The sequence below is a fragment of the Lepisosteus oculatus genome, chromosome 6 (genome assembly GCF_040954835.1).
Source record: "Lepisosteus oculatus isolate fLepOcu1 chromosome 6, fLepOcu1.hap2, whole genome shotgun sequence".
NCBI lineage: Eukaryota > Metazoa > Chordata > Actinopteri > Semionotiformes > Lepisosteidae > Lepisosteus > Lepisosteus oculatus.
In genome coordinates this window covers 15,690,751-15,711,856 of record NC_090701.1, presented here as the reverse complement: position 1 = coordinate 15,711,856, position 21,106 = coordinate 15,690,751, and the positions used below count along the sequence as shown (strand labels likewise).

At 38.8% G+C, this 21,106-nt stretch overlaps 1 protein-coding gene across 6 annotated transcripts; it reads right to left on the bottom strand.

Annotated features, from left to right (window-relative positions):
* Positions 1-60: 60 nt before the first annotated feature.
* Positions 61-20,887, bottom strand: LOC102697627 (serine/threonine-protein kinase PRP4 homolog). 6 transcript variants are annotated; one of them, XR_011189866.1, is made up of 17 exons: positions 20,778-20,887; positions 15,798-17,075; positions 15,150-15,317; positions 13,626-13,781; positions 13,323-13,404; positions 12,730-12,937; positions 11,031-11,104; positions 10,646-10,736; positions 10,042-10,189; positions 9,268-9,405; positions 7,853-8,006; positions 6,223-6,337; positions 5,932-6,083; positions 5,240-5,326; positions 2,456-4,544; positions 1,787-1,832; positions 61-246 (listed from the first exon to the last, which is right to left on the bottom strand). XR_011189866.1 is itself a non-coding variant. In XM_015354761.2 (15 exons), exons 1-15 carry the CDS (start codon positions 20,834-20,836, stop codon positions 4,341-4,343), a joined length of 3,114 nt encoding a protein of 1,037 aa, XP_015210247.1. In that variant the 5' UTR covers positions 20,837-20,887; the 3' UTR covers positions 61-4,340. The 6 variants fall into 6 exon arrangements, 1 of the variants encoding a protein (XP_015210247.1); XR_011189865.1 differs by having other exon boundaries at positions 1,740-4,544; XR_011189864.1 differs by having other exon boundaries at positions 1,787-4,544.
* Between the last annotated feature and the right edge of the window lie 219 nt (positions 20,888-21,106).

The window sequence follows — 21,106 nt, the reverse complement described above, 5'->3', positions numbered from 1 at the left end:
GATACAAAATACTAGTAATGGCATTGTGGGAGAAATATTGTGCTACTAAATAATGAGGAAGACTGTTTCAATTAAGTTTTATTTTATGTTCAGTATGTGATAAAATGTCATGCATTTTACAATGGAGAATGAAAAATACTTAATATAAAAATGCACTTTTAATTGAAAAATAAGTAGTTTGCTGCAATGCTTTATTACGTCTCCATTCTTCTCTGCACAAACATCATTCCAGCGGAGCCACTTACCCTGAAAGAGAGAAAAACTTATTGTATTTCTCATTAAATTTCCCTGTGTATTTCTACCAAAAGTAAGAAAATATTACCTGCACAGTGCTGATCGCTGATACACCACCAACAATAGGGGACATTTTTTTGTTGTATTTGGAAATAGTGTACAAATCTAGATGTATTCTTTCCAGTTAGGTTGGGCATTCAGGTACAACGTGAATAGGTATTTGTGCAATAAATATAGAAATTGTATTTAGTATCAATGCATCAAAATGTATCCTGATCTGGTGGTCCAAAATCAAGAATATAAAGAAAAATTAAAAAGTAAATGGAGAAGTGTAAAGAAATGACTTTTAAACCATAGCTTGGATTATAATCTGAATACCTAGGTTTCCGTTAACAGTCACAAGAACAGCGACGTGCTTTAGGCCTTATAGTTTTTCAAAATCTCATGTCCTGCATTTCTAGATGATGGTCTATAGTTGACATGGGTATTTCCAGCTCATCAGCAACATTACTCACCCTTTATCCTTTAAAACATTCCCTGATAAGGGCAACACAGGGCATGCCTTTATAAATCTCAAAATGCAGGGACTGAAAAAGCTATGTAAATGTTCTTCTCAAGTGTTTATAGTGAAACTGGATGTGGTGTCGCACTATAGGACAATGTCATGAGTTTTCTTCTGGCTTAAGCACTCTACCATTTGAAAACTTACAGAAGAAAAGCTAGCAGATGCAGCTGTGCTCTTCTGCAAAAAATCTGGTAGTGTCAAGATTATGCATCTTTCTCCAGTATTTGTATAGGTTTCACACAACCAGTGAAAAATCATTACTTTCCTGAAATCCTGCAAGACTGTATAATTATAGCCATGCCTCAACCCAGCTGCAAAAACCTCGTGCTGACAGATTAACCAGCATATATCACAGTATATACATGTAAAAACATCCCAATATCAACTAGTGAAAGGGGCCATGTTTCTTACAAAGCAGGGTATTCTGATCAGAGTCCTGGAGGGCTGGTGTAATGTCTGTAGGACATTATTCCAACTTAACTATTAACCTAAATTAGCTAATTTGTTTGAAATAAATGAATCAAATTAAAGCTTGTTTCAAGTGTTGCCTTTTTAAAGAGAACTGAAAAGTCTGCAGACACACTGGCTCTCAAGACAGACCTCCCTTCTACGAAACGATAATTTCACGTTGCATCTGAAAAACCACAGGTTATTTAAGAAACCACCTAGAGTGTGCATTCTTGTAAACTGAGCCAAAATGTTTTCAATATATAAACATTTAGGCTACTAAAATTAATCCAATTAAGATGAATGAATTTACTGCTTGAATAAAGTATGTTCATAGAAACAGACAATAATGTAATTTACACTTTATCACTCTAGATCAAAACCTTATAATTATCTAATTTTCTAGTTTTTATATCTTATTTACTTCTTAAAGGGAAAGGGTAGCTACTGCAACCACGTTTACACAACCAAGGACACAAATTCAAGCAATTACATTTTACAGTAAAAGGGTTAACAGAAATCTTTTTCTAGAACAGAAACCTTTGTCCAGGTCTTGGAATCCTTGTAGTCTTCAAATGGGCTGCACCTAGGATACAAAGAACACATAAACGAGCATCTTGATGCATTTTTGAAACAGGTTTATATATATATGAATTGTAGCAAACCTATTCATAACCTTCTGTATTATATTACAACTTCATTTGCTAAAATAAGATTGTCCTTCCAGAACATCAGGTTACAGAAGTGAAAATGTGAGATTTTTCCAAAGAGTGAGTGTGTGAGAGGGTGGGTGTGTGGGTGGTTTAAAAAATTTGAAGACCCTGTGGTGGAAACGTGACGAGGTCAACTGCCTAAGGACAAAAACTGCAAAGGTAAATGTGAAAGCAAGGATACCAAAGGCAAGGGTAACTGCTGTGAATGCAGCCCTAGGTAAACTCAGGAAATCTGTAAAGCCCCACCTTCCCGAAGACAGAAAAATCAAGTTGTCCTAAATTTTTTGCCAACAGTCTGTCGCTGTGTTTTACTCTCATTTCCCGGAGGTTTGGATTGCTTGTAATGCTCAAAGCACAGTTCATGGAAAAAGAGGTGAACTTTTCTCCCTTTCACCAACAAATGGGGTCAGTATTTACGGACAGTTTTAAGTTAGCCGTAAGCATTTTAACTCATTTAATGCCACATGTTTTATCTACACATGCCATCAGAAATGACCTTGTTAAGTAGATGAAGGCCTTGTCTCTTTCAAAGCAGAACCACGGAGTAGAGGACGTGGACTGTGCCTCCTGGCTTGGAAGCTTTACTTGATTTCATTCTCTCTCAGCGACCAGAGGGAAAAGTGAGAAAACATCACAAACATCAATTAGATTAAAAGAAGCAAACAGCATGTGATTGTCAGGTTTAACCAAACATTACTCCTCTACACCACAAATAAGCTGCAACTGAGGTCAACTCAAAGCAAAAATCTGTATTTTCAAGTTTTTTTTGGCCACCTCTCTTGAATTAAGTGTTAAGGAAAAGCTGTTCTGTCTGGTTTAAAACGGAAAGCTATAAATTTAAAAACAGGTTAGTGCATAAAAATATCACCACAAAAATATCTTAATGTCTACAACCGTTTTTTCCACAGAAGACTTTATTTTATGATGTTTTATGATGCATAATAAAAATTTACAGTAAATCTGCATGGTCCACTTGACATGCAGGGAAGTCTACTGAGATTACAATAAGCAAAGACAAAATTAGATTGGGCAACACTACACTTTTGGTTCTTTTAAAACCCCCAAGATGTTTTAACAGTACAAAGGAAAAGGTAAAGAAGCAATTACCGCTTAAAACAAGCAGGTGTATACTCAAGAGCAGAAGGATTATGCCTGTATTGAAAGACAACACGGTCACATAAATGAGAAAAGTCAAAATGACAAAAAAAGTCTGTAATCATAAAAAGTGCACACTTTCAATGAAGTTAAATGCAACTTTTTAAAACTAAGACAAAATGCCCCTTTAGCCCTGACATGCATTTACTAAAAGAAAAAACAAAGCATTTATGTATGGACTACACTTTATTTTGAGAAAGGTGTGAACACTTCTGCAAAGATTTGAAAGATTTTATAAAAGAAGCAGTACACTGAAGGCGCCATCATCCATCAAAACTTCCCTATTTCCCCCCCACAGTAATTGGTTTGTTGGCTGTACACTTTTGCGTTTGCAAGCCATTTTGGAGGGAAAAAACTAAATAAAAACAAAAACAAACCATCTGCACACAGCTTCAGGAGGATTTGCATTTAGACACATGCATGAGGCAAAATGCCAAAAAGCCACTCTTCAGAACAAACTTGCCACTGTACTAATTGGTAAGAGCACCAGTGAAGTTGATGGGTTTAAGCTTACCTTCAGTGTACTGAAAGTGGTACACAACCTGCTTTAAAAGATGAGACCATCCCTGCAGGCAGGCTCAAGTAGGACAGACCCCCTTCGGCACAGAAATACACCAAGGGCATGCTGCTGTGGCCTGCACACATACACCTAGGAAAATGTGAATATAAACAGCATTTACGCTGGCCTTTTCACAGAAAGACTGGTTGCCAGAGCTGCACGAACAAACACATGAATATATAAAAATGTATTGATGAAACAATACACTACATAAAAGATGTGTACAATCATTGAAAGCTTTTTGTCTTCTTTGTGCAGCCTTGGCAACCCATAAACCTTCGCTACAATCAGAATCTCAACAATACAATAATTTATGTACAATAATTATATCTTCTGCAACAATTACCTGCAAGGGCCCAAGAATAAGCCGTTTTAAAATGGAAGGAAATAAAAAAAAATGGAGGAAGATCAACCTTTAACAATTTCTAAGAACATCTGGAATGACCAGTAAGGAAATGAAAACTTGCCAACTAAATTGGGCCAATGGTCAAAGGGAGTAAATTAGTCTTCCTGGTCATCTGAGAATTCTTGGACCCCTACTTTGGTTGTATTTCAGAATAAAACAAAAATCTGTGGGTCAAAAATAAACATTACTTAAAAATATGGTTGCTATGAATCCTTCAGTCTCTGTAGCTATTTTGTGAGACACAATGTACTTGTTCTGTTGTCAGATCTTTTCCTGAATGAATGGGTGCTGAAGTGCCTGGTTGATGCTGATTCTCTTGGCTGGGTCCAGCATCAGTATCTGGTCCAATAAGTCCTTCAACTGGATAACCTTCTTGCGCTGATCTTCTGGCAGCCGCTGACAGCCAACCATGTCAGTTAACAGGTCCTTAGTAGGGTTAATGGTGCTCATCACTGTAACCTTCTCCTGTTCAGAGAAACACAAACACAGGTTTATGAACACAGTTATCGAATGCACTATAACTGGAACTGGCAACAGGAAACTCTATGACAGGCTTGCAGGAATGAAGAGCACGTTCAGCAATAGACTGATTCATCCACGGTGCGACAGGGAGCGCTACAGGAGGTCATTCTTGCCGTCTGCCATAAGACTGTACAACGCATCCACCTTGCGTCTTGGCAGAGGCAACAGCGACAGTGACCTGTTTCTGGACTGAACGCATATACACATCTACTGCTACATCTGTTCTCTTTCTTTTTCTATTTTCCCGTTTACAACCACTTTTGTGCAATATATGCCAGGGACCTGTGCAATACATTTATATTTATATCTATGGTTACATCTATATTTATATTCATACGTGTGATACGATTTTCTGTGTACTGTTCTGTTCTAGTTTGCTCTTGTGTGTCCGGACTGTGAGTAACTCTTGTATTGTATTGTATGTATTGTACTATTAGTATATAATTCGTTACACTGTGGCTGTGTTGTGTGTGTTAAGCTGCTGTTGCACTGCAATTTCCCTCACGGGATCAATAAAGTATCTATCTATCTAACAGGAAACAAACTATGGGAGATGTCAAGGACAAAAAGGGTCCTGGCCAACTAAACATAGGATTGAATAAAAATACAAAAACCGGCATGGATGAGAAAATACATACCCTTTCAGTCACTTTATCTACTTCTATGTACAGGAAGTTCAAATTTTGATCGAAGTGCTGGTCCTTAAACAAGCCTTTCCTGATCATCTGTGGAGAACAAATGCATTTTGTTTTGCGCACAGTGTACAAACATCTAAAACAGGTTTTATCTACATAAAACATGGTTTTCAAAATCAAAACAATGTTTATTAACCTTCGGTGTGGAAAAGTTGGGACTACAGTTGCAGAACAGATCTTCATGCTCTCTACAGGTAGATGCAATTGCTGCATTAAAAGTAGGAACTATTCATCAACCATTTTTACTTAAAAATCTGTGACTACAAATACATACTTGTTCATCAATAAGAGTAAAGGACATTTGGATACTGAAGCAAAATTGTACTACTTCATCTGTAGCAGTTATTAAAATGTTAAATAATCATGATAAGACCAGCGTGTTTCACAGACTGTAGCTATTCTAAGGTGCACATATCAAAAGCTTCTATCCAGGACAGAAATACTAAAAAAATGAACTCTTGAAGCTATGCTGTTTCACAGATACTAACCCCACATTTTTCACATTTCATAGTTCTGATTGAAGCAACCACATAACGGTTTTGAATATATCAATGCAACTGTTTTGTCATCAAACTTATTAAAACAATCAGGAATTCAGAATTTGCACTTCAGAACTTTCTGATGGTTATTCTTACCTTGTTAGGCATTTTTCCCTTGAGGTCCATTGCAAGTTTCAACATGTGGTTGTTCGTTTTGCCTGGAAACAAGATCTTCCCAGTGTACAGTTCATATAGGGTGCAGCCCACAGACCACATATCAATCCCATAATCATATGGTTTTCCAATGACTGCAGAAAGATACAATTAAATATGTTTATCACATGATATTTTTCGCACAAGATTGTTTTAAAAAGGATTTATTGATAAAACGTGGGTTTTACCAAGACTACCAGTGTTGAAAAACAGTAATGCAACAAAACTACTTACTGATCTCTGGTGCCCGGTAGAATCTACTAACAAGGTATGGGGTGATGTCATTATCTGCCACATGGGATGCTGATCCAAAGTCACACAATTTAAGGATAGTTTTAGATTCATTGACCTGTTGTGTAAAGACAAATGTGCAATGAACTTTTAATTGGTTTAAGAATTGCTAGGGCATTATGAGGAGTACTATATACATTTAATAAATCAAATTAAAATCGTAAACCACTCAGGTTGAATACATTTAATGAAATTTTTATATGCATCACTCACAAGAAAATGCAAACACAAATACAGATCAAAATCATAAGATGTTTTAAGTTTGAAAAATAATAAGCTGTTAGAGTGAAAAAGGAAATCACAAAATAGCACCAGGTATTAACCTCCCAGAGCATTAACACAGTCCTGGCAGCTGATGCGTCTGCCTCTGGATAAAGTGCTTGGCCATGTTCTTGTCACTCTTTCTGTAATTTGGACATGAAGTACAATTCTTACAGTGTATTTCTGTCAGATTTTGAACAGAACAATTCCAGATAGGTTTGCCATTATACATAGCAGAGGAACAGTTGAATTAAAATTGCTAAAACTGTAAAACTAAGTACTAAACAGAGAAACAGGCATTTTTTTTGTCAAAGAACAATAGGTTTATTCCATGCTGAAAAAAAGAAGAAAGAAAACACAACGTTTTGGCCGTGGAGCCTTCTTCAGGTGTGAGCACCTTTTTTTTGTATTTTATCTCAAAGAACCACACTACTAAATCAACATACCCAACTGCTCCCTTTTTAAAATGTACATAATGTCCCCAATGAGCTGCCAACATAAAACAGGTTGTTACTTTTTTACTGTGCATCAGTATATTTACACAAAATAGTACTCCATGAGGGTATCACAAACTATCTAAAACACTACTAACCTGCAAGAAACAAGCAAACTTAAAACGGCTTTGCTGACAAATGCCAACTGAAAACCTCTATGTTTTCTTCACAGAGCCTCAATCAAGTGCAACTTGTAGTCATCAGTAATGGCTTAAATATAAAGCTCTGTATAAATCAATCCAAATTATACATCTGCAATATGTCTTCCCTATCAGAAACTATCTAAAAAAACTAATGAAAGGCATTAATTTGAAATAATTTTCTCCAACAATATCGCAAATACTACTGTGACCCTTAACATAAGATGGAATGGCATGTTAAAGAATGATTCATTTTGAAAGAAAATGTTGCTTCTTTAGGAATAGGAGCACGCTATATACGTTTTATACTGAATAGACTGTTTTCAACGGACTAGTGAAGTCAGCATGGTAACTCTTGGGACATACGTCCTTGGAACTTAATTCAGTTGTTAGGTCAATTCACTACCAAGAGGTGGCATCCATTCATGTTAAAACTCCAAAACCAATTACACTTTTTCCTTTTTGAAACCAAAGATAAAACGCAACTCCGCTGCCAAGAACTTCAGCACACAAACTTCCTGAAAAACATTATCAACACAGACTATAACAACTACAATACAGATTTTAAATAATGTACCTATCATGAATTAAATATTCAAAAGTAGTAAAAACAGTATGCAACAAATTAAATAACAAAACAGACTAGAAGACAAGTACAGGACTGTGCAGTATACTCACCAGTATGTTGTCAGGTTTGATATCGGCATGCAAGATATTGCATCTTTTCAAAAGTTTCAGAGCCAAGAAGAGCTGCTGACTGTATGATCGTACTGCTTTAATATGAAGGCCTACATCCTTCCCATACTTCTTCAACACTTCCCGCAAATTCATGCTGAATAAAACAAACAATTAGACAATTACACAAACCCACATATAAATAAGTCACAGTAAAGGATCATTTCCAGATCCTCCTCCACATTCAAATGTCTGCCCCTCGGCAGTAATAGTGAGAGATACAACCATCATAGGAGCCTTACATGACAGCTGCAATTTATCTAACTATAATACCAGAAAAAAAAACTTTACAGCCTGTTCCATTAATTCCATTAATGGAATGCCATACTGCTCAAAAATTAAAACAGTATATCAAGCAGAACCATAGCTACATACACTGTTGAAAATTAGCACAATGGCTCTAAAACACATGGAAGGTTGAGACTGGCAACACAAAGTCATGCTAGATTGTTAAACTTAGTAGTTAAAATAGAGGCTACTGCCTCATTTCCACTGGCCACTTCCAGATGTAGCACAGCCAAACCTCTAGCTAAGACTGTGTTGGTATGTGTAAGTTGAAAAAGTAAAATGTACTGCATTCAATTTCTATTAACTATTCTGTTCCATGAAAAACAACTTAAATACAAATGCAAGGATTAATTCAATTTATTTTTAAGTTTTTCTCATTGCAAGAAAATTAAGTAGAACTTTGTTAGACAATCGATATTCAAAAGAATAGGAAGTGTTTTAATGATGCAAACACATTGAATGACGCCTAGAACAATCCAATTCGGAATTGTAGATGAAGATTAGCGCCTGGGCACGGCTGGTTTGAAGGGTAGCTACCTCACTAGCATATTGTGATTACGATTCCAAACCTGCAGAGATGTAAAAATCTACAGGGACTCATTAAACAGATGCCAATTCTACTGAAGGCACTGTCAGTTTGAAAAACCAATTACATCATGACAAGTGCACATGGCCTCCAACTGTCCCATGCTGGGATAAAGGGATAAAGCAGAGCTGCTTGTACCATTTCCATTACAAAATCAGAGAATATGAATATTGCTGACTACAAATATATAAATAAAATTCACAATTTAAATTTACCATTTAACTTTAGGGACAGAGCAGATATCTAGAGTGCATTTCACAAGAAAGATGCTCCCCATTACCAGTAACACTCGTTCAAAAGTATAGGCTATATTAAAAATGACGGCAATCAAACTAATTATATAGTCCGGTTAACTGAATTCTAAATAATTTTGCTTGAATAACTTACATAGTTAAAAAATGGTTTTAGCTTCAATTCTTCCTATCATAAAAATATTAAAAAACTCTATACTTCTAATAGTGTGAAAGTAGTAAAGACAATTTACCTGAGGGGCTCAAACACTAGACAGAGATGCTGCTTGTGATAGAAGTGCCTGAAAAGTCGTAAGCAGTGAAACTTATCATCTGGATCAGCATCATTGAGCTTTTTAAGAAACTCCAGTTCCTTCAGTCCAGTCTTCTGCCTATAATGACATGTAATGATTTACAGCACTTATTATTTAATACTATATAGGTTAGTGGTTCACAGCCTTGGTCCTGATGAGGGGGGTACATTGTATATGCTGGTTTTCATCCCAGGGGAGCAACACACAGCCAGTAAAAACCGATGCCTTCAATTCATCTGCTTGTTTGTTTAGACTTTCAGTTTTCCTTTTGCTGTATTCAGTCCTGATTTTCAAAAATGACATACTCTAAGGATTCGGTTTTGTATACTGAAGCTGCTGGAAGCATTAATCATTCTCAAAATGCTTACCTTTATTTCTCACTAAACGCTTTAATATGTGATCAATTTAAGATTAACAGACAGGAATGAATTTACCGAGTTCTCCCCACAACGAACACTGTTTGCTTCTTCAGAGTCTAAATTGGTTATAAGTTGGGCAACACACCTGAAAGAGGGCACTTAAGAAAAACACATTGCTACAGTGTTCATGCAAGTTATTCAGCGTACCAGGAGTGGAAATTGAAGCGACTGCAGCAGGTGTAATGGCACCCCGCATGTAGTTGAGTTTTACATTTACTGCTTGTAGATAATGTCTATTATAGAACATTGCCATCTGTCAATTGGGAATGGCTGCCAATGTGCAAACAGTACTCACATGAGCTCGTTGTTCCTGATGATTTTCACAGCCACCTCCTGATTTGCTCTAGCCATGTCTCTGGCCCGCACCACATTACTGAAGACCCCCTGGCCGGTGTAGCCATAAACACCATAGCGCTTGTCCAAAACCTCTCCAATATTCACGCCTGTAGATGTATAAAGTTCAAAGCTCTTATTATTACTACTTTCAAGTGTGCTCAAACATTGATACTTCAGAATTACCAGAAGACATAAAAGTCCCATTATACATTGTACACAAAATGTTGACATCATGCTCACAAACTTTCCAAGGTCCTCCAACCTCAAAATGCATATTAAGACATGATGTTTTAAAAAAGCTGTGAGAAATAAGGAACATTTACAACAGATTTAGTAGAAAAAAAAACATGGAAGGAGCAGTAAGGTCATGTAGAGTTAATGCCGTTATAAGGAATTGCATCTTCCAACACTTGTGAAAAGACTTTTAAAAGGGCACCAAATTGGTCTGAGCTTTTTTCTTTGCAAAGAAAGTCAGTATTAGAATAAATTATAAAATCAAATGCAAGCTCAACTTTGCCCAAGTTAATTTCTTAAACACTAAGAAGATGATTAATTGATCTTACGGTAGTAGCCTTCTGCATCAGTCCAGTTATCCCTGAGATTCGGGTTTTCTTTGAAGTCCTTCCCAATGCCAGCAGCACGAAGTCTTGCACTCTGTTAATTGTACAATTCAAATTATTGCCTCAACACTGAAATGCTCCTTGTGCGTTGAAAAATTGAAATACCACAATTTTAATTTATTAAAGCAAATGGAGATCACAACAAAATATGGTCTATTGGATGACGCTGGTTTACAGAAAACTCAAGTCATAACTAAAACAATCAGAAGTCCTAAAAAACACTTAAGGCACATACCAATTAATTTTTTTTAATTTAGAAGTGCTGTTCAAAAGAATTAAAATTCTCTAGAAAATTAAATTCCACTGAGCTAACATCAAAAATACTTACATCAAAATATGCGGCAAACATGTCATCAGATTCTGTAAACATATCTGGAGCTAATGGCTTCTTTGGATTTGATCCTGGAAAATACATACAGAAATGGTCAGCGGTTTTCTTTTTATTCTCTAATAACAGAAAGAACTTGCTGTTCTTAAAGAAAATTGAACTGTGCATTCCAAACAAAAATGCAAGTACAACTATAATGAAAAAGTGATCCCAAAACATTTCATGCCTAGAGTTATGACATTACCCTTTGTTCTCCTGAAATAAATTTCTTTTGATGGTTTAGTCTATCACTATCGGAAAATTATACTTTTTTGTAGCAGGTACACTAATATTTTAATCGGCAGGCATGAAATAGGCAAATTATTCTGATTAATTTTGGTCAAGAAAAGGGTCAGTTAACAGAGGTGCTACTGTAAAAGTTGCTGGCTAATAGCATGTGACATCCACTGAAATCAACACCGCTATCTGTGACATGCTTTGTTCCAGGATTCAAACACTGAGGGATTCTGTCCCACAGCAGGATGTTCTTTCGGTCGACTGTGGACAAGCATGGGCCTGTTCACTGGTCTCCCAAATACACGCCACACTTTATTCCACAAATCTTCAGCAGGGGCAGGTTTAGTAAATAGGGCACCCACAGCTTAATCTGTCACATTCTCATCTCGCAAGAAAACGTAACACCATCTAATTTTATTTCAAACATCAGCGAGAATGAATGTTTAGCTACCTCCTCATAGTTGTACTGCTCACGGACAGGTTGATGTGACATGGCATTTCTGATATAGTGCAACTGGCAATGTAAAACCTGTCTGACTAACATACGGATGGCAAATGCATTGTTCGCTTGATGATCAGGGTGCTGTGGTTCCTTTCAGTGTTCTTTTTCGTGGGGCTCAACATTCAGTTTAAATCACAAACACTGTGCCAAAACAAGTCTTAATAATGAGGCAATTTAGCGCTTATTCAACAATCACTAGAATTTCACCCAGTTACAAATGATCAATACCCAAAACCTTTGATCGATACCTCAAAGCCATATATTCACTTAAAAAATTTGTGAAATACATTTGTTTTCATGCTCAGTATGATTATATGCCTGTGCCAAAAAAGTCTAAATTTAAGGATATTTACAGATGCATCAACACTACATGAAAGTGATGCTAAGTGTTTTTTTTTCCTTTTGAACCCTGCTGCAAAATATGTCCGTGAACAAATAAACGACAAGCAAATAAAAATGAGATAATCCGAAAATATTTGGTCTGGATCCCAACTACAATCATTTCAAGTTCTTCCCACAACGTTTATGCCTATGGGATCTTACAGAGAAGCAGATAATGCTACCACTGCACAGAAGAGCGTTCCGCTTGAGATATTAAAGGTTTGTGCTCGATTGTTCAAGATTTTAATTTTTTCTGCTTCATGAGTACAATACATACAATACAAGACAGCAGGGGTTTAAAAATCCTACAACAGATCAAACTGATGTGCAGTTGTTTTGATTATGCATTGATCTACCTCTTCCAGTTTTTTTCTGACTAACTATAGATCAGCTAGATCAACTCTAGAATTAGAACCAAAAGATTTTTAGTTTTCACTCTGAAAAAGAAACTACAGTCTTATGTTAAGATGCGATTTGATGTTTTTGGATCTGGGGAAAAAAAGGCACCATGAGATAAGCAATCCCCCCTTCCCCACTAACCATCTTTTTCCACAGCGATGAGGTTGTGCTTGGCTTTGACGTTGGCCTCAAAGGTGTCCACGTTCTCCCTCTCATACTCCTTGACATCAGCGGCTACTCGCTCCAGGATATCATCGGGGGAAGGAGAGCGGCTCCTGGTGCTACTCTGGGGGCTGCTGGGCTCCGAAGGAACTGACATGTTGCTGTCCTCGTTAACAGATTTGTATTTCTGGAGAAATACAGTACAAATGTTCTGTCACTTTATGACGTGCAGCTGTTTGCTTTTGCAATGTGTTCAAATATAGTACAGCAACACACTGAAATTACTTGGGATGCTAAGGATGTTTCTTAGCTCAAACATTTCTACAATGCTGTGCAAGTGTGTAGAGATATAGACCCAAGTGTTCAACTCCAATGTCTTAAAGTAGCCAATTAAATAGAATTAGTTAACATAAGTTAGAATGTTAACTATCTGAAAAGACAGAGAAATCTTTTATTACCATTATCAATAAGGGCATCATTACAATCAATATTATGCTTAAAAAATGAGATTATCGGAGATGGGTGGCATTCATTCTTGTTTGTAACTATAATTACAAAACTAAAAAGCAAACCTCCACTATGGCCTGTCGTTGTAGCCTCCTCTGTTCAATAACAGCTTCTTCATCCTCTTCATCCACATCATAATCTTCCAGACTGAGAAAGAGAAATTAAGTACCAAACTCAAGACACAGTTATGCAATATAGTAGGATACTCAGTCAATAACATATGATTTCCTAAACTATGTACTAAACGTTAAACCAACTAGAACATCTGTAGGATCACATGCATAGAGAACAGCTCATAAGCACACCTTAAGTAGGAAAAGTGCTTCTCCAAGTATCCAATTGAAATGTTTAAAATCTATAAGCCTTACACTTCATCTGAAGAGGATTCCTGATCAGCTTTCATTCCCTCTGAAAGGCTGCCTTTAAACTTGTCTTCCTTGTCTCTGCTGCGTCTCCGCCGGCGATCTCTGGACCCTGATCTCCACCTCGGTCTGTACCGGCCTAGCCTGTCTCTATCCAGTGACCTAGAACCACAAAGTCTGCATCACAATCGGAGCCAATGAAACAGAGCAAAGCGGTATGACTATGTTTTTCTAGGATGAGATTAAAGGGAGGGGAGGAATCTGAAACTGCAACAATTTACAAATGTCAAGCAAAGAGATAAAAACCCATTATTTTGAGGACCAAACTATCTGTCTTCTGGAACCAAACGTTAGAACACCAGACCAGTAAAATACTTTACTATGAAATTGCAAATGCGTGCAGGTAATTTCACATCCTAATTAGAATTTTTACATTTTACGATCCAAACAAAAGAATGGGACAACTTATAGCTTTAATACAAAGACATAGAAGACAGCCTTGGCAGTTATTTTAACAGCTAAGAGGACACAAGATGCAGGGATCAAACTTTGTAGGAAAGTACCCTATTAAGAAATCTGAATGATACAAATGTAGTTTTTGGAAGCTTAATATTGACAGAGTCTCACTGCAACTGCGAGTCAGACCTATAAATTACGTCCTATTAAAATAAGGATAGCACATTCATGATTAAAGTGGTTCTTCTCTTCTGAAGTTTAGCACTCAAAATAAAAAATAAACATCATAGTCCTACACATCACTAGTCCGACTAAATTCCAATAATGGTGTTGTCTTTCATTTTGGAAGGAGTGAAGCTGGCTAAGGAAAAAGTTTTTTTTTAAATAAACATTTATGCACAACACATAAAAAGGAAAAGGATATACTAGGAAAAAGGAAATACTAACTTGTATTTGCCAATCAAGTCATGGTCTATTATAAGCAGATGAGCGATGCTCATCGTAACAGAGCATCTACCTGCCCATGTGACTATCTCTGTTATTGAAAGTTTTTATAGAAAATGTTTCCTCTGACATCTATATACCGCTTTAGAGGAATATGACAATGCAAGACTTGCAGCAAAATCACAAGAGGAAACCCCTTGCAAAGCTGGGACATGTTTTACAAGAATTTACCTGCACCGAATAATTTCTTGTAGGAAATTTACTACTTAACCCCTGAGCAGGAAATCTTTTTCAGGAGGATTTCTAGGAACACTGCCAGCGCTAAAACGGGCCTGACTCTAGTCTATCTGGTTCTTTACACAATTTAGTGACAAAACCATACGCCCATTTTCCCTGCGTTTTAACAGATCCAAAACACTCCCTTCCCATTTGAGTAAAAGTCTGACCTCATGCAATGTCAACACTTTGTTTCTGTGTAGTTTTATTGTGTACTCTGTAGCTTGTTCTCCAGGGGTTGATATGGTCTTTTTTGTATATTGGGTCATTTATTTCCTGGGAAGAATTGTGGGAAATACACCTGGGTTGATGGGATTGGAGAAAGCGTCACGTTAGTTAAAAAAAGGCACGCACCGCCTCCGGAGGGGTGATCGGCTTCTCCTGCGCGGGGATCGGCTGCGTCTCAGCGGGGAGCGAGACCTCCTCCTCAGGGGGGACCGGCTCATCCTGCGCCGGGGGAGCAGGGGACTCGCGTCCCTCGACTTGTCCCTCCTCCCTGGCGGTTCATCCCGCGATCGCAGCCTGCAAAGCAACAGCTGAGCTGCTCAGAATCCCCACGACTAGCAAGGGGGAAAAAAACCACAGATAAACCTAACACTAGCAGCTGTAATACAGGAGCTCACAACAGCGTTCGTTTGCAAGATACTCCACCATCACATGGAGAATTATATTTCTGTAATGCACCCTTTTATATATTTAAAGCAGGCACTTCCTTTACACATTGCAGAAAGTGAAACTTTCTAATTTAAACAAAACATGGGAAGACAAGATCAACTCAATTTACAGGTTTGAAAGGAAGAGCTCATTTTAACACCCACAATGTTTAAACACTGTTTGATTTTTTTTTATCCGCCAGAAAGGTTACTCACTAAAACCTCTCAAAATCTATGAAGGTTACAAAAGGAGATGCCATTTTACTGGTCTTCACAGGCTGCACAACCCCCCAGAAAAAAAAAAGAGTGCTCACAACCTCTTCCACAATGAAAGAAGGAAGAAACGCACCTGACAGGCGAAAGTCTCAGCCGGTCCGATTCTCGTCTCCGGCGATCCCCTGAGCGACTCCGTCCTCTCCTAGCTGGGGACTTGTTTCGAGAGGCAGAGCGGCTCTGCTTTGACCTCCTGTCCGTCGCCTGGGTGTTCAAGGAAGGTGGCGACCTGCTGCGCTTCAATGCCCTCTCTTTCCGCCTGGGGGAAGAGCTACGTCTTTGCGGGCTGTGTCCACGTTTTCTGCTGGGTGACCTGTTCTCCTTACCAGACGAGGCGTCCTTAGAGGGCGACTTGGCTGGTTTCTTGTCCTTGTCCTTCTCTTTCTCGGCCTCTGAACGCCTTGATCTCCTCTCCTTGGACCTGGATCTTCGTTCACGAGATCTACTCTTTCGGTCAGGAGACTTGGATTTCCGACTCCGGTCCCTGTTTTTGCCGTCACTGGAGGGTGGAGGCGATCGCTTACTTGCTCGGCTTTTTTCTGCTTCACCAGCGGGTGAGGCGGATTTCCGGGCTCTCTCGGCTGAAGAGCGCCTTCTAGTAGTTGGAGATTTTGATTTCCTGGCCCTCTCTTTAGACCTCGCGGGACTTTTAGATCGCCTCCTGTCCTTAGATCTGCTCCGTGCTTTTGTCCTATCTTTGGTACCACCTTCAGTTCCACTGCTCTTACTTTTCTTCTTTTCTGATTTATGCTGTTTCGCCCGATCCTTGGACTTACTTCGACTCCTTCGTTTTGAACTAGATTTATGGTCAGTGGACTCTCGTTTGCTTTTGGAGTCCTTGACTGTCTGTGACCTGCCCTGGCTTTTGGGAGTAACAGCCTTGGCAGGGCCTCGCTGTTCCCCATTACGTGCTCTTTCTTGAATCTCCCCTTCCTCTTCTGAACCAGAGTTATAACCCTGCAGTATCAAACCCATCCCAGACTGGACTTTCCCTTCCATCAGTTCATTGTCAAGCTCTGCTTTAATCATCGCCCTCTGTTTCTCCAGATCTTCTAAGACTGCCATGTCATCCAGCTTGGGACGCTTTGAAGGAGAAGCACCATCTTTGCTTGTGGCATTAACAGAGGTGTTTGGGCCACTGTCCTTACGCTTATGTTTCTTATGTTTGTGCTTGTGCTTGTGTTTCTTGTCCTTATCTTCCTCGGAGGAGTGCTTATGCTTCTTGTGTTTGCTCCGATGCTTATGCTTCTTCTTCTTGTGTTTGCTGTGTTTGGACTCAGGCTTGTCTTCTTCCTCCGATACGTCTCCATTCTCTTCGTTTCCGCTTTTCCCAGAGCTCTCTGCATCCTCGCCTCTGTGGAGCACAAATTTAAACAGTAAATGTCTGAGTATCCACAGACATATTATTCAAAGCATTTTAAGATCTTTCATGACTTGAGTTTTTCCTAAAAAAAATGAAAGAAATAACTAAAACTCCTCAAAGCCATTTTCCTGGTGTCAAGTTTAAAGACAAATGAGGTACTACAGATGGAAACAGAATATCTTCTACACAAATTAGGTTTTTAAGGAATCTATCGAAGTAGACCAGAAAATTAAAATAGTGTTCTGGAACTGCTATGCCCTGTCCTATAATTTCTTCTCTTCTTAGAAATGTAATACATAAATATGTACTGCAGGACTAGTAAATCCAAATGTGCGCTGCTCATCTAAGGTATGCCGCATATCTTTACAGGAGACGTGTTTTTAACTAGCGTGACATTTTGGCTGACCCAAGTTTCTAAACTGGTAGCGTCAAGTGCAAAGGTTTAATTTAGCTTGATTTTAACTGAACAAAATGTTCTTCCTCTAGCTGACTCCAGCCAACCCAAATCCATCTGCACTTCAATAAAAATATTAACTCCTTACACTTATATAGTGCTTTTGTGGACACTCCGCTGACGGTGCTTTACAGGTAATGGGGACTCCCCTCAATCACCAATGTGTAGCCCCCACCTGGATGATGCGTCAGCAGCCAAAGTGCACAACTAGGCTCACCACACACCAGCTACCAGTGGGGAGGCAAACAGAGTGATGAAGCCAATTTATAACTGAACACCTCCACTGGGGAGATTATGAATGCATTCAAATCATGATACAGCCCTGAACTTCAAATGTGAAGCTTATTAGTTAATTCACTCGGAAGCCCCTGAGCCATTTTTGTTTCTTATTGCGAAAAGCAGAACCAGAGTTTGGATTGAGGCTGCCCTGCCAGCCATGTGGGTTACTTATGTGGCAAGGCAAATACACCCTTGATGACCTTTAAATAAAGCTCAACCTAGTAATGACAGACCTTGTGTGTTATCGCCTGGGCAATCAATCCCAGACCGGACTTCTAATTTATAAAGGCAAATGGGGGAAGATGAAAAAATTCACCAATGGGATTCGTTTCTGAATTTGTTTCAAGAAAAGGTAGACAATTTAAATGAATGTGCGACACAATATCAATCCTGGTTTTTGCTACAAACACTCTCTATTAAAATACGTTTAATAAACGTGACAACAGAACCAGAGGAATGCGGGTGTCTATTGCTAGCTAGGGACAAATGTCTTTTTTGCAACCTCCATGTTCCTAAATTGTTCCTGCTCTGAAGAGCGTCATTTCATTTTCAGACCATGTTCATCTGCTAGTGCACATAGTTGCAGACTTGAATACTGGCTAATAAAGTCAATTAAAACAGTGGGTGAACATTTTCTACATCATCTAGATGGGGCTACACATTGGTGGTGGTGGAGAGTCCCCATTACCTGTAAGCACTTTGGGTGGAGTGTCCAGAAAAGTGCTACATAAGTGCAAGGAATTGTTTTTATTAACAAAACGAGCATTAGTACCCAACCTAAAAACACCACCTCACAGATTCTACACTAGAGATTTCACTATTAAAGAAAACTATCACTTCATCGCATGACTGTTTAATAAACATACATAAGATAGTCAGGATAGTCAATTAAAATAGTGATTACACTTACTACAAATGGAGGGCACCAATAATTTTTGTGACCACAGAAAGACTGCACAATATACTATATACAATTACTATGTTACAGTCATCCTTTTTCACAGCACTAGATCTACACAGATCAGTCCCTCCAGAATATAGCAACTAATAAATGTCATCATACTCATTTGTGTGTGTATTTAGTGTAACTCCACAAGTACGTTAAGCAAAATACTAGAACACAACTGGATAATACAATTTGTGGCTTTGATATAATTACCAGACCAACTTAAAAAAGCCCCAAGTTCAAATTGTCCACAAGTTTCAGGAGGAACTAGTGTCTTGAGAATGTCTGTGCATGTCTTCAGCTTATACCATGAAATGTATAATCATACATTACGCCTATTTCAGAATATTGTCATTTTTGAGTCACGAAATCTGGGTGGCTCTTTTTAAAGTTAAGCGATTTCGAGATCACGTTCATTTCTTAAAATTAACCAACCATAAAGCAGGTTTTGCAGGATTTGGAAATACTGTTGTTACATGCTTTGTTGGTCTTGAACCAGAAACGTGCATTTACAAATGTATTCCTATCAATTTTTATTGAACGATTTACTTATTTACATTACAGTCTTACCATGATAAAAAAAAGAATTAACCAAACAGATAGTATATAAGGTCACTTCACGTGAAAGACGCGTGAAAAGAGCGCACTTTTCCTTAGTATTTTTCTAAACCTGCCCAACTGAATTACTAGAGGATTTTGGAAACTAAGATCGCTCCTTTTCAGTGGTCAGACTGAGGTTCGGGGTGCAAATTATTGCTTTATTAAAACCTTAATTTAACAGTTTCAATTGTTAAAAACCTAACACCTCACACTTTGTCAAAACACCAGCGGTGAGGAATAATCAAACTTTCAGATTTGCGCCTGGTGAAAGAACATTCCCAGATCGCCTTTGTCATCAATTCACAATCGAAATGATCTTTACTGAAACCCATTTAGTTCTGTTTTGCATAAATCGGTCCAGGTTTCTGCAAAGAAGAGCGGGGCCATTGATCTGCAGATACGAACTGAGGCAAGAAAACCGTCTGCAAGACACCTGGATAAGGTTTTGACGTTTTTTTTTCAAAATCGAAACCCATAGCTAAGGTTAGCAAGTGACGATCTAACTCCCGAAAAGTTTTTTTGGTTAGGTTCAGGCAATAGAAGTATCCCCAATCTGGAAGAACCGACCAGTTTGCGGCTTGATTCGCTTTACGGGCGTTAATAAACAATCGCTGGATTATTAAATAAATCGTTAAAAACCCGAGATGTTACTGATATGGCTTGATAATACAAGAAGCTCCGGGATGCTTTAAGCGTAAACACCAAATCCATGATTTTCGGAAGTTGTGATCATCTACGTTAAAACGGCCTACAGGACGGCAAAAACAAAACACGCTCTCTAGTACCAAAAAAAACGTGGAGAGGACCGAAGTGTAGGCCCCGATTTTTTTTTCTGCTTTTGAAAAAAAAAACACAGATCGCGTCGGCGTGCAAGACGTGAGCAATCATTTGCCCGAAACAAAAATAAAGGCTGAATCCAGCTGCAGGGCGCGAAGCCACTTTGTCGGATGGAGGCACGATGTGCTCTGTTGTTTGTTCAGCACAGCAACACGGTTACTAACACAGCAGCGAGAACAGACACCCGCTGGGTGGCGGATCAACTATCCGGCCTCAGTTTTCTAAGCAAGTTCTCGCCGTTGGAGCTCGTCCGTGTGGCAGATGGCCGTTCCCACGCTTTACGGAAGATCCCGATTTCCGAAAAGCGAATGCGTGTCGATTTCCCCTATCACACAAAGTCAAAGTTAGCTGTTTTCAACCGGGAACACTGAACTATCCCCCCCACCACGTTTCCCCATCTCGCACGCACTTACGAAACGCAAAACTAAGAAGCAACAACACGTCTGTGAACACCACTGCTTCACGTATACATAGAAAAAAAAACCTTTACCACCGTCACCATCCTACCAAAACCCCGGCATTTAGCATTTCGTCCTCTTTTAGCGTACAAAACTAGAATATTATGGTTATTTCTTACTCTAGCTCTTTGCCACTGTCCAAGCTCTTTCCGTCCACCTCCGTCTCCATGTCGGCCATTTTCACCAGCGAGTGCGGCGACTGCGTCTGCGCACTCCGCGCACCAGCTACAGCAAGGGAGCGTCGCGGTATTACCACCTCAACGTGAGTCACCCTCTAAAAGGGTGCATTTAACCTTCGCAGCTCGAGTAGGGACACCCCGTTTCACGAAGTCCTTCGCAATATGCCCACCATTCAAATACTAAGTTAAAGTTTTATAATTATATGGAAGTTAAAATAAAAAGAGCAGGGTGCCACTGTGTGACCCGAGGGGTCTGATCATCTTGAAAA